At 36.8% G+C, this 14,128-nt stretch overlaps 1 protein-coding gene across 3 annotated transcripts; it reads right to left on the reverse strand.

The window, feature by feature from the left end:
• Positions 1-31: 31 nt before the first annotated feature.
• si:ch211-161c3.6 (high mobility group AT-hook 2b) lies at positions 32-13,513 on the reverse strand. 3 transcript variants are annotated; one of them, XM_067458560.1, is made up of 7 exons: positions 13,105-13,513; positions 9,956-10,112; positions 8,683-8,766; positions 6,384-6,431; positions 5,991-6,023; positions 4,623-4,751; positions 32-1,181 (listed from the first exon to the last, which is right to left on the reverse strand). In XM_067458560.1, the coding sequence occupies exons 2-6, from the start codon at positions 10,058-10,060 to the stop codon at positions 4,659-4,661; spliced, it is 363 nt and encodes a 120-aa protein (XP_067314661.1). In that variant the 5' UTR covers positions 10,061-10,112; positions 13,105-13,513; the 3' UTR covers positions 32-1,181; positions 4,623-4,658. The 3 variants fall into 3 exon arrangements, with proteins under 3 accessions (XP_067314661.1, XP_067314660.1, XP_067314662.1); XM_067458559.1 differs by lacking the exon at positions 32-1,181 and having other exon boundaries at positions 3,655-4,751; XM_067458561.1 differs by lacking the exons at positions 32-1,181; positions 13,105-13,513 and having other exon boundaries at positions 3,655-4,751; positions 9,956-10,598.
• Positions 13,514-14,128: the final 615 nt, after the last annotated feature.

Consider the following 14,128-nt stretch of genomic DNA (forward strand, 5'->3'; position numbering starts at 1 on the left):
AAACTTGTATCCATGCATGGACTTGTATGTTCTCTGCATGACAAAAGGAATCTATTAAAACCAGTTTCATTACAATAGACACATTTAATAAAAGGTTATTCACATTTTTGGAAGTTTTGTTATGATGTTTGACCACAAGGTGGCGCTGCCCTGAAACTTTTTGAGGAAACCTTCAAGGCATGGTGTCGAAGACACATACAGAGTTTCATAAGGATACACCAATGCTTTCATATTGAATTTTTTACAAAAGTCAACATGGCAGATATGGGAAAACAGGGTATCGTATGACTCGGCATGATGCACTAAAGAGAAATCTAAAGAGAACAGTTTTGGCCAAAGCTTTCCGAAGACAAAAATCTTAGTTTTTCATATCTCCTGACCACTAGGTGGCACTGCAGTGAAACACTGCAGGTTGCCTCAAGTCTTAGTTAGCATAAGACAGACCAAGTTTTGCGGAGATAAAGCCTCACATTCCTTTTGGCGGGAACTTCATCGAATTCATTTGCGCGTTATTCGAGAATGATTTGACCAATCAACTTGAATTCCATAACTTTTTGTCTGCATGGTCTGAAGATGATCTGGTGATCTTCGTGATAATCTGAGCAACGGCCTAGGAGGACTTAGAAAAAGCAGGGTTTTTGGAGGAAGTATTTTCATGACGGAAAATTACATCAATCTTCTTGAGCCAAGGAATCAGAGGAAGCCCTTACGGTTTAAAAGTTACTAGCACAAATGTAAGTCAAACTTTGGACAGATGGTGGTGCTAGAGGGATTAAGATAGAGACTCCAATCTATGTTGAATGTTAGGCCTGTCTTCTGTCTGCGTGCCAAATTTCACAACTTTTCCATAGGCTTCCATAGACTTCCAAAGTGGAGGAAGGAGGATACTAATAGGAATGCCAGCAGATACAATAGGTGCCTTCACACTTTCAGTGCTTGAGCCCTAATAACATGCATGTTGTATGATCTCTTAATTTGTTAAAATTATTCACATTTTACAGACTCTGCAAGGGGTGTGTAAATTTTTGAGCAAGACTGCATGTATTTCACTGTAACAAATTACAAAAAACCCATTGTCTACTCTAGAGCGAGCCAACAAATTCACTGAGGTTTCTGGTGTTGAGGTACTGTATAATGATGATTGTTGTTGAACATTGACATCACTGATGAAGTCATTAACCCTGTTTGGTATAAACAGAACATTCAAATAAAACAATACAAATAAATGATACATTAAAAGATCAGTCATTAAAAATGTTTGAATCATTTCAAGCTTTGGTTATAGAAAGTTTCCAGAATCCTGAGAAGTACATTATTAAACCAAACGTAATATAACCCATCAGGCATCATCCATACACGAGTCAGAGATGATTTTGTGGAGCATTGATTATTAAATCCCAAGAACATTTGATAAAGGTCATGAACAAAACAAGCTTAAGTTGTCGGTTTGGAGAGGTGTTGTTATAAGAATAAAGCCCCGCTCACACCAAGGACGATACCTATAATGATAACGTTAAAGATATATTGTAGTTCAAAAAAAGTTCTAAATATAAAAGAATAGTAGAGTAGATTAGCAGAGTCCAAACCGCAACTATAACGATATTGTTGGAATCACTTTCAGAACGATTTTTTCCAGCTGATGAACTATAAAAACATTGACAGCCAATCAGAATCCTTCCTGCTTTATAGTCCCCATGAAATCAAAATGGAAGTTTTTAAGTATGAATATGTTAGCCTCTAGTGTGCTCCAAAACAATGACAAATTCATATTTAGAAGATTATAAGCATTCAAAACGTACAGTCTCTCACTTCCGCCAAAACGAATCAATGATTTTAATGACATCAGATTTTCTGTCTAATCAAATGCTCTCTAGAATCTGAAGCCCCGCCCTACATTATAATAAAAACATTTACTGTTTTCTACATGGCGAATGAAACAGTGCACTATATAGGGGATAGGGAATGATTATACAGTGCACTATATAGGGGATAGGGAATGATTATACAGTGCACTATATAGGGGATAGAGAATGATTATACAGTGCACTATATAGGGGATAGGGAATGATTATACAGTGCACTATATAGGGGATAGGGAATGATTATACAGTGCACTATATAGGGGATAGGGAATGATTATACAGTGCACTATATAGGGGATAGGGAATGATTATACAGTGCACTATATAGGGGATAGGGAATGATTATACAGTGCACTATATAGGGGATAGGGAATGATTATACAGTGCACTATATAGGGGATAGGGAATGATTATACAGTGCACTCTATAGGGGATAGGGAACAGTGCTCTATATAGGGGATAGGGAATGATTATACAGTGCACTCTATAGGGGATAGGGAATGATTATACAGTGCACTATATAGGGGATAGAGAATGATTATACAGTGCACTATATAGGGGATAGGGAATGATTATACAGTGCACTCTATAGGGGATAGGGAACGGTGCTCTATATAGGGGATAGGGAATGATTATACAGTGCACTATATAAGGGATAGAGAATGATTATACAGTGCACTATATAGGGGATAGGGAACAGTGCTCTATATAGGGGATAGGGAATGATTATACAGTGCACTCTATAGGGGATAGGGAACAGTGCTCTATATAGGGGATAGGGAATGATTATACAGTGCACTATATAGGGGATAGAGAATGATTATACAGTGCACTATATAGGGGATAGGGAACAGTGCTCTATATAGGGGATAGGGAATGAGACACTGCACTATATAGGGGATAGAGAACGATCAGACAGTGCAATATATAGGGGATAGGGAACGATCAGACAGTGCACTATATAGGGGATAGAGAACGATCAGACAGTGCACTATATAGGGGATAGGGAACGATCAGCCAGTGCTCTATATAGGGGATAGGGAACGATCAGACAGTGCACTATATAGGGGATAGGGAACGATCAGACAGTGCACTAAATAGGGGATAGGGAACGATCGACAGTGCACTATATAGGGGATAGGGAATGATCAGACAGTGCACTATAAAGGGGATAGGGAACGATCAGACAGTGCACTATATAGGGGATAGGGAACGATCAGACAGTGCACTATAAAGGGGATAGGGAACGATCAGACAGTGAACTATATAGGGGATAGGGAACAATCAGACGGTGCACTATATAGGGGATAGGGAACGATCAGACAGTGTACTATATAGGGGATAGGGAACGATCAGACAGTGAACTATATAGGGGATAGGGAACGATCAGACAGTGCACTATATAGGGGACAGGGAACGATCAGACAGTGAACTATATAGGGGATAGGGTACGATCAGACAGTGCACTATAAAGGGGATAGGGAACGATCAGACAGTGAACTATATAGGGGATAGGGAACGATCAGACAGTGCACTATATAGGGGATAGGGAACGATCAGACAGTGTACTATATAGGGGATAGGGAACGATCAGACAGTGAACTATATAGGGGATAGGGTACGATCAGACAGTGCACTATAAAGGGGATAGGGAACGATCAGACAGTGAACTATATAGGGGATAGGGAACGATCAGACAGTGCACTATATAGGGGATAGGGAACGATCAGACAGTGCACTCTATAGGGGATAGGGAACGATCAGACAGTGCACTATATAGGGGATAGGAACCGATCAGACAGTGCACTATATAGGGGATAGGAACCGATCAGACAGTGCACTATATAGGGGATAGGGAACGATCAGACAGTGCACTATATATGGGATAGGGAACGATCAGACAGTGCACTATATAGGGGATAGAGAACGATCAGACAGTGCACTATATAGGGGATAGGGAACGATCAGACAGTGCACTATATAGGGGATAGGGAACGATCAGACAGTGCACTATATAGGGGATAGAGAACGATCAGACAGTGCACTATATAGGGGATAGGGAACGATCAGACAGTGCACTATATAGGGGATAGGGAATATAGTGTAAATGCTTTCCATTAGGGTGAATGAAGTCTGTTTTTATGTTAATGTCAGTGAACCACAACAGCTCCAGTCCAGAGACACGACAGCACAGAGCAAATCATGTAATTGTATCGATGCAGACCAGAAAACATATTGGACCCCTTTAAATTCTGCACAGAATGATATTTTAAAGCGATATGGAGGAGACCAGGAGGTATAGCGATTAGGAGGAAACTGAGGCTTTACCGAAATCAACGGCTCTGGCCGAGCTGTGATATAAACCAAACGCTATTGGCTATTTTTGGCTATTGTCTTCTTGTTACATTAACACATTGCTTCAAGTCTTTTCAGTGGACCTTTAAAGAGCTCGAGCATTAAAGTGGCAGACAACAATGCTAATGAGGTTATTGTTATAGTTATGATTCTTAGTGTGAACAGGCTTTAAGAAATACTAAACTTCCAGTTTAAGAATCCAAAAAATCATGATAAATGAAAAGATGTGGCAGTGTAAATTGCAGACAGGTGTCCAGACTAAAGATTGATGATGATTTTTGGATGACTTTTGGAGAACAATTGTAAGGGCATGTCTGATCATGGTTGAGTTTTGGGCACAATTTGAGAACTGGCACAAGTTCATTTTTTACAGTGTAGATGGAGGCAGTGGAGATGGAGAATTACCCCCAATGTAGCATCAAAGTCATCACTGAGGTAGTTCTAGTCGCTCTCCTGTGACAATAATACAGCAGGCGGAGTCTGAGTGGGTGGGTCTTCAGTTGACTCCGCCCCCTGAGCTGCAGAATGAGCGGTCTAGTTGCAGAGGAAAGAGAAGACAAGAGGAAAATAAGTGCGTGACCTGAGAACCATGACAGTTGGGACAGGAAACCAAGAAATGTAAGGAGCTGGATTTCCCTTAAACACACTGAGTCATTCAGCTCTGTGCTAACCGGTGAGTTGTATGAGTAACAGGGAGTTTCTGAACACATTACCGGGTTTCACTTCAAAAAGACAAGCGACTTTTGACAGTCTCTGATCGACAAGTTTATCAGGAAGGAGACGATTCTCAAGCACTACTATTCATTTGGTTCTTTTTGGGTTGCAGGGCTGCAAAAAAACGAATAAATATGACGGATAATGAAAATAATCGGTCCGACTAATCGAGTTTCATTATTAATTCGAGTCTTTGCCACTTGAAATCAGTGAAAAACATTTCTATGAACTCTGTTGTATTCTTATAATGTGAGCCTTGTTATTGTAGACGTGCATTTAAATGTCTCTTTCTTCATTTAACTACAACTTTTCTAAATAAAATTATATATGTATGTTTTTTTTACATTTACATTTATTCAGCAAAGATGCATTATATCGGACAAGAGTGACAGTGAAAATGAAAACTATTTTAAATAAATGCTCTTCTTTTAAGCTTTCTATTCATCAAAGAAAAAGCTATCAACAAAAAAATGAAGCAGCACAACTGTTTTCAATATTGATAATAATAAGCATTTTATATATACATACATACATATATTATGGGGGGCCAAACAGGAAATAATTATTTGTAAATCATGAATATAAATGTAAACCTGAATATGTAGATACAAATATATTTTCTGATTTATAACTATATATTCAGATTTACATTTATATATTCAGAGTTTAACTATATATTCAGATTTACATTTATATATTCAGAGTTTAACTATATATTCAGATTTACATTTATATATTCAGAGTTATAACTATATATTCAGATTTACATTTATATATTCAGAGTAATAACTACAACTCTTGAAACAATTAAGAGACCATTTAACATGGATTTCTCAATGTTAAGTGGTCTCTTAATTTTTTCCAGAGCTGTATATATATTCAAATTTACATATATATAATCAGAGTTATAACTATATATTTTTAAATATATATTCTGACTTACAACTATATTAAGATTTACATTTATATACCCACACTTTACATATAATTATTTCCTATTTGGCCCCCAAATATATAACATATGTATATATGATGAATATGTGTGAAATGTTTTTTTACCTGCTGTTCTTCCTGACGAACGGCCGCCTGAGGCTATAAATTAGAGAGACACAGAAGGTTAAAAAAAGACAAGTTTTGCCATCTCAACACATAAACCGTAAAACATGATATTTAACAAGAAAATCATGTCCGTTAGCATTAATATCTAATCAAGGAAATAAAGTAATGTTTGATTTCATATTAAAAGGGGTCATATAATAAGAAAAAAAAGGATTTCCTTTAATCTTTTGATGACCAACAGAGACTTACTCTAGTCATTCCAGAGCATTCATGATATTGATATTTTAATGCTCTTACGTGTATTCTTATTAGCATGTAAACTCTGTTATATTTGAGTTAATCAGTTGCTAATATTGAACACTCTGCAGAGTGTAAAGTGTGTGTAATTCTCACCCATTTCCGTGGTCTACCTCGAGGTCTTCGTTCTCTCGGTGGCTCTACCTGCATCCAAAAGAAGGAATGAGAGCGCATGTTATGTGTCTGAACAAGCTTTTTTCAAATATTCCCTTTCATGCGGTGTGTAATACAGATCTCTGTGAATCCAAATGTTCTGCATCAGCAGTGCATGATGAATAAAGTGATTTGGTGCATCCCAATTCGCCTACTTATACTACGTCCTAAAAGTAAGAAAATGTGAAGAAAAGTATGCAAGCTTCGGGACTACTTCGTCATCTTTAATGGACTCTGTCGCTTAGTTACGTGTATCCCGTCACCGTTTATCTGCCCTGTCAATCATCGTCACAGTTTAAATCCTCCACATTCAGTTTACTTTCCTACCGTATCGAAGAGAAATGTAGCCACATGTTGATCTGCCATGTGTGTGTCTTTAATGCAGAGACTCTACTCGTGTGTTTGCAGTTTAAATATAATGATATAATGATGCATTTAAAAGTTAATGGCCAAACGTGTCATTGCAAAAGTTCACAATGCAGCTGCAGTTGAAATATAATGTGGACAACACTGAATAAATATATTTTTGTCAGGTTAAATAAAGATAGTTGGTCACTCAAACTCCTTAAGTAGAGAAGTTCCTTCTCTACTTAACCGTCTGACACCTACACCCGTCATATTTGTAGTTTTTTAATGCTTTTTATCCGTGTTTGTAGTTCTAATCGAATCCTCGTCCAACTCGTAATGGGTTGTGGGTAATATCAGCCGTTAATCGATCTGTACTTCAAATTCGGACGGAAATAGTAAACCATCCGGTTATCTCTGGAATACTTTTTCAACATACTACGATTTGGGACATACTAATTCTACTTTCGAATACTATTTAGTATGGATAGTATGCGAATTGGGTCCAGTGATTGTGTCCCAAAAGAAAGAATCGACTCTGAACCGCCTAAACGAGTCGTTTGTAATTCGAATCTCACTGTGTTACGGTTCTACGTCACTAGAAAAGACATTTGCATAATGCCTATCTTGTATGTGATCCGCCTGTGAACCACTTAACCAGCCCACAAACACGACACTTTACTGACGACTGCTTCTCAAATCTCAACACAGGATTCGCAAAACGCTTGCTTTTGAAAGATGGGTCAGTACCAGTTTATCTGGACCAGCGGCTCTTCAGAATCACAACCTGTAAGTATGAATAATTATTGATGTGTATGTTTTCTACCGAGTGTTCAAAATAGATTGTATTTTATATTGTATACATTTCCGGCTAACCGGCGTTATTACTGTCTAACTGAAATACTTCTGCTCATCGGCTGTGGGCCACTATTACCTACAACTGTCTAAAAATGTTCTTACTACTTTGAGTAAAGATAAAGAATGGAGCAAGATTTGTTTTACAAACGTTAATGTTCATCAGTCATTCAATTAGTGCTCGGCTAACGTATGCACCTTTATTGATACAGTTCCCACATGTGCACTGCAATAAATCAGAAACACACACACGTGTTTGTTGATGGACGTTCACTTGTTAATGCTGATGGTGAGGCCAATCAGAGCAGAGTAGACCAATCACAACAGATTGGACCATCTGACCAATCAGAGCAGAGAAGGCTCTCGGAAAAGAGGGACTGATTTTTCCGTCGAGATTTTTAACACTGAAAAGTGTGTTGATGTGCAGTGTATATTATGATAAAATGAAAGTGTTTTTGACCTTTGATTTAGTTTAGTTTAGTTTATTTATTTATTTATTTAACAGGGACCATACACAACCCAAATGTTGTGCCAGAGTTAGCTAAAATAGCTAATTTGCATCTGCGGTCCCTGGGCAGGATGATGTTCAATACAATTACAGCATTCAATTACAATCCAAGAAAGAAAGAAGAAGGAAAAAAATAAATAAAATAAAAAATAATAATAATATCAGAATATCAGAAATATTGAATCAGATAGAAATTCATATAAAAAAAATATATATATATATATATATATATATATATATATATATATATATATAATATATATACATATACATACATATACATATATACACACACATATACATATATACATACACATACATACATATATAAACATACATATATATACATATACATATATACATACATACATACACATATACATACATATACACATACATACATATATGCAATAATAAAAATAATTAATGATCACATAACTGATCTTTGATGCATGTAAACCTGTTGTAGGAGACTTTAAAATAGCATAACAGGGGCACTTTAAGTTTAAGTGCACTCTAGTAAAGTTCTCTTACTTTGGCTGTGATCCGCTGGTCTTTATTTTTACTGCCTCTCGGTCTTCCTCTCGGCCTCCTGGGAGCTGAGGGCTCAGTGGACTCCTGAGGAAATCAATTCACTTGGTTTTACTCAATTTATGTATATACAGTGTTGGGGAAAGTTACTTTGAAAATGATTACGCATTACAATATTGCGTTACTCCCTTAAAAAGTAATTCATTGAGTTAGTTATTTTTCACACCAAAATTGAGATAATAAGCCTCAGACCAAGGTAAAAATGCTCCTTCACGCATGTACAATAGAGGGCTCAGCTGTGCTGCCGTTCCGGATAATGGAAAATAGGACCAGGAGAAAAAGTTAAACACTCTTACTTCACCAATAAAAACAAAAAACTAAAGTAACTTTTGCTTTTGGTTTAACTGAATCATCAAAAGTTAGCAGCAAGTCTGGTCAATAAAGTTAGATTAAATGCATAAAAATATTAGTTTTACTTCATATTTAATTATTGGAGATTTGCATAGAATTATGGTTGTGCATTTGACTGATTTAATTCGTTTTGAGGAGTACTTAATCTTAATTGTGCAAGTGAGATGAATAAATGCTCACATTTAGTCTAGAACTACAATAATCTGTTCACACACAACGCCTTTGCACTTACTAAATGTGACAGAGTAACTTGCGTTACTTTTTTGAAAAATTAACTAAGATATTTTTTTGTACATTTTAAAGGAACTGTATAAAAGAAATGTATTTGAATGAATCCTAAAATGGCCCTGATATGTCACTAGACATTAAGAAATCATGTTCATTTCAAATACTTCTATCACTGACAACAGTAGTCCGGCCAGGATATTGTCATTATAAAGTTGTTGTTGCAGCCCTCAACTGATGTTGATGTTGACATGTTGTGTTTTGGCCTGAAGCTCCGCCCTTCAACTTTCGGCCAATCACGAAGTCAGTAGTGTTTGGGTTGCCAGATCTGCTCTAGTTACCACAGCTACAGATCTACAAATGTTCTGCTGATCCTGCAGCCAATCTGGCAACCTCGAGTCGGGGGGAGAGGAAGGGGGATACACCGCTCTACAGTCATTTGAAAGTGATTGCAGTACCAGTTTTGGCCACAATCTTACACACACTTCCTTTAAAAGTAATGCGTTACTTTACTAGTTTCTTGAAAAAGTAATCTGATTACGTTACTCAAGTTACTTGTAATGCGTTCCCCCCAACACTGTGTATATATGTGTGAGTGTGTATGTAGCCATCCATCCATCCATGCTTATATGTCTCTGACCTGTGGTTGTTTGCGAGGTCGTCCTCTGCTGCGTTTAGGGGCCGGGGCCACTTCCTCTGGGGCCATTGTCTCCATCTGACCTGCTCCGCTCTCCTCCATGTCCATCCTGACCCCAGAACACCTCACACATGCATGGACACACACAATCTGAACGAGGCTTTAGTGGACACAGGAATAAACGGAGAGAGAGATACATTACATTAGTGCATAAACCCTTTTAACAACTTTTAATTGAAATTAATTTAAAACAATCTTCACATAAACCCATTATAATAAATGTCATATTTACCTGTGGCCTTCCTGTTAGACATTTACCAGATAAAGTTATCAAACACTTTAAAGTCTGCACTGCATAAATAATAAATTAAATATAGATTAATCCTTATTAAAGCTAAAGTTTTCTCTGTTCTCTTTGTTGTCTAATGAACATTAATGACAGAATCCCAGCGGCTGGTTTATTAGGCTGCTGTCACTTTAAGATCTGCCGCTGCCGAACATAACGTGGCTCTGACGCTGTCACGCGCATCTCATTTCCTCACAACTCTCTGAAGTTCATTTAAGATGTTATGACAATATGAGACAAAATGGCATTTTGGCCAAATTCTGTGTTTTATTGTTTGCTCAAGTGTGAAAGAGAACACGATTCTGGCGCGTCTTTCTGTGTGTGTGTCATGGTCAGGAGTCAGGACATTCACAAACAGCACATTCTCTTCTGTCTTTCTGAGTGTGTGTGTGTATGTATGTGTGTGTGTGTGTGTGTGTGTGTGTGTGTGTGTGTGTGTGTGAGTGTGTGTCATAGTCAGGACATTCACAGTCAGCTCGTTCTCTTTTGTCTTGTCACGCTTGAATGGTTTAAAAGCATTTGCGTGAATAAGAGCGTGATCATATAATGTAACGCTAGCCAAAGGATGACAGACAAGCAGATGCTACGTTAAACTGAAAAACCGAATTAGATGCATTAACACACAAATTTTGACAGCACTAACCTAACTATGAAATATTGATTTGAGTTTACATTATTTTATTATGAGAGAGGAAAGAGAGCACAGAGACATAAAACTAGCAAATACTTAATTATGCCAATTATAATACATTTACTTTACATATTATTGCACCTAAAATGAAAACAAGCCAACAAATAGTTAAGCTAAATAAAAACCATAGCGTTTTGATGTGTGAGAGGTTAAACTGCATCATAACGTAACGCTTTGTCCTCATCAGATGTGACGTGTAGCCACGTATGGTGTCCCATTCTCACAATCTGTGCTCTGCATTTCTCTCTCTCTCACACACACACACACACACACACGCACACACACGCACGCACACGCACACACACACACACACACACACACACACACACACACACACACACACACACACACACGTGCCATTAGTTTAATACGATCCCTTTATATATGCAGTCACTGCTGCTTATCCTCTTCTCATTCAGCGACACGTAACAGTAACAACTTGAGGAGTGAGATTTTGATATTTTAAGTGAAGTGTCTCTCTCTATATAAATCAAATTAACATAAGAGTCATTTCAGGTGTTTTTTTAGTATTTCAGTGTACACTATAGTTAATCTCATCACATCCACTGCAGACTCTTCGACCAACAGCTGCATGCTCATATCATATGTCATTTAAAGGCCCTGAATGTATGTATATACACACGAGTTTCATCAATGACAGCTTATTTAACCCCTGCTGGCAGAGGCGGATCTTCTAGGAGCCTGTTCAATGGCATCTATTCACATGAAACATAACTTTCCATGTTCCTCTCATGCATATATAACTAACTGCTCCACGCCATAAACCGTCTCAGTGACTCCTAATAAGAAATAAGCTTTACCAAAATAGTACTATGTGCTATTGTACTGTTTGGTTAGCATGTTCATAAGCAATAGTGTTTGAAAAACCATAGTAGATTATGAAAAACATGTTTTTCTCATGCATATGTTCTGGTAAAAATAAGGTACTTTTTTGTATCAGGGAGAATGCAGTAACAAAAAAGTACCCAACTGTACCATAGTAGTGCCATGTTTTTTTGGGAAACACCTATGGCTTTATCATGTGTTTGTGAACATATATCAAAGCAAAATAAAAATAAAATCTGGAGGTCTGGAATGGAAGGGAATGGTACGCTAGCTATTCAGTGTGTTTAAAATATTTTTCCATATGGTGGGTAATTATGACAGCCCACATTTTTTACATGCTTTCAGACCTACAGAAAACCGTAGCCGGCGGTCGTGAACTACAGCGAGTAATGAGCACGCTTTGTTGTGTCCCGTGGATGCAAACACAGCCTTAGCAACATTTAAAGAGGGAGAAAAGAAATATTATCACAGAGAATCTCAACAACAGAGAGCAAAACAAAATACCATGTTTTTATGTTGTTGTTTTTTTGGAGATTGTATGTTAACTCACGCACACACACGTACCCCATCTACATGCATACTTATTATAGTAATCTCAATAACTAGGTACTAGTTTACCCCTAAACTTAACTTTAACCCATGTTGTTGCCTTATATTACAAAGTACTTTCTTAGATGAGTACACATACTGTAAAATATTGTTACACTTTATTTTAAGGTGTCCTTGTTACAGTGTAATTATATTTAAGTACTGAGTAATATTTATTAACAACATTTATTTACTATAGGATTAGGATTTTGTTGAGGGTAAGTTGCATGTAAATATGCATAGTTTACTTCATAGCTACCAAGTGCAACCGATAGTATTAAACCAATGACATTTTTGTGTATATACCATGGTAATTCTTTGAAGATGCAAATACCATGGTATATTTTGGTGTAATGGCATACACTGCTACTGTACATTTATTTTATAAAGCATACTATGGCTACAGTAATGATATAAGTCATACTTTGATAGTACTGAAACTTTATGTGCATGGTATTTATATGGTAGGCTACTTTGGAAAGGATAACGTAAATATTTTAATTTGCAAAAGATAGAATAGTACTACTGTCATTTTGTAGCATGCTATATTAAAAACTCGGTTTCACTGACATGAAATCTGAGATATTCGGATATAATCAGATAACAACACAAGTTAAGCATAAAAATAACTGATATGTATTTAAACAATGCCATGAGTTGACATTTAGGGTAGAGCTTTACCTTGTTTACTTTGTCTTCGGCACTTTGCGTTCACCTGGAGAAGCAGCTTCGCGTGTGATGATGAGACCGCGAGTATGTACTAGTACATCAACATAACATGATTGACAGCTTTTCGCCCCGCCCCTTACTTGCAAGATCCTCAGAAGTGAAACTGAGAAGTGCCAAGTCTCTTTTCCAGTTCTTTTTTTGCTGTTTGTATTGATATCTACACCAACGTCGAGCGCGCTTTGGTTTATCAACTGGATGCTGATCGTTGCGTCGCGTTTTTTGACGCACGGACGGTTATTTTGATGGTTAACTCGGTGGCACAAGCACAAATGACGCCCATGAACACCCATTTAAAAAGAGTATATTAGCCGTATCCTTTTCTACAGTGATGACACAACCATAAACATTAATAAAACGTCAAAGAATGAGTAATCAGGGTCTTTTCTTCTTCTCCTTAAGAAGTAGCCTATTTCAAGAAAACCAAAATTAGTCATTGATAGATGAGAAAGTACTAACAACAAAAGTACCAGAAAAGTACCATGGTATTACTATGAAGTAGGTTTGGTGATACCATGGTGTTTTGATGTATCATCATGGTAGTAAATCATTGAAGCACCAGGATATATAAAATAATAGCATATAATTATGTATTGATGAAAAATAATGTAATATAAATGAATCCCTCTGCAGTTAATAATTGTATCCCTTAAAACTCATTTAAATGACATGTTAAAAAAATTATTTAAACCTTGAAATATCTTAAATGTAGCCTGTGGAAATATCGATTTAAAGACTCTTTTTGGTGAAAATCAAGTTTTTAATGTTTTTTTTAATGCTTTAAGACAAACCATGTGCAAATTCATAAGTCAACATGGTTGAGTATTTTCTCCTTTAAAGCTGCAGTGAAAAAGAACATATTACTTATTATAATATATTAAAAATATATATTATATAACTATATATATATATAGAGAGAGAGAGAGAGACAGAGAGAGAGAGAGAGAGAGAGAGAGAGAGAGAGAGAGAGAGAGAGAGA

This window comes from Pseudorasbora parva, chromosome 12, assembly GCF_024679245.1.
Source record: "Pseudorasbora parva isolate DD20220531a chromosome 12, ASM2467924v1, whole genome shotgun sequence".
NCBI lineage: Eukaryota > Metazoa > Chordata > Actinopteri > Cypriniformes > Gobionidae > Pseudorasbora > Pseudorasbora parva.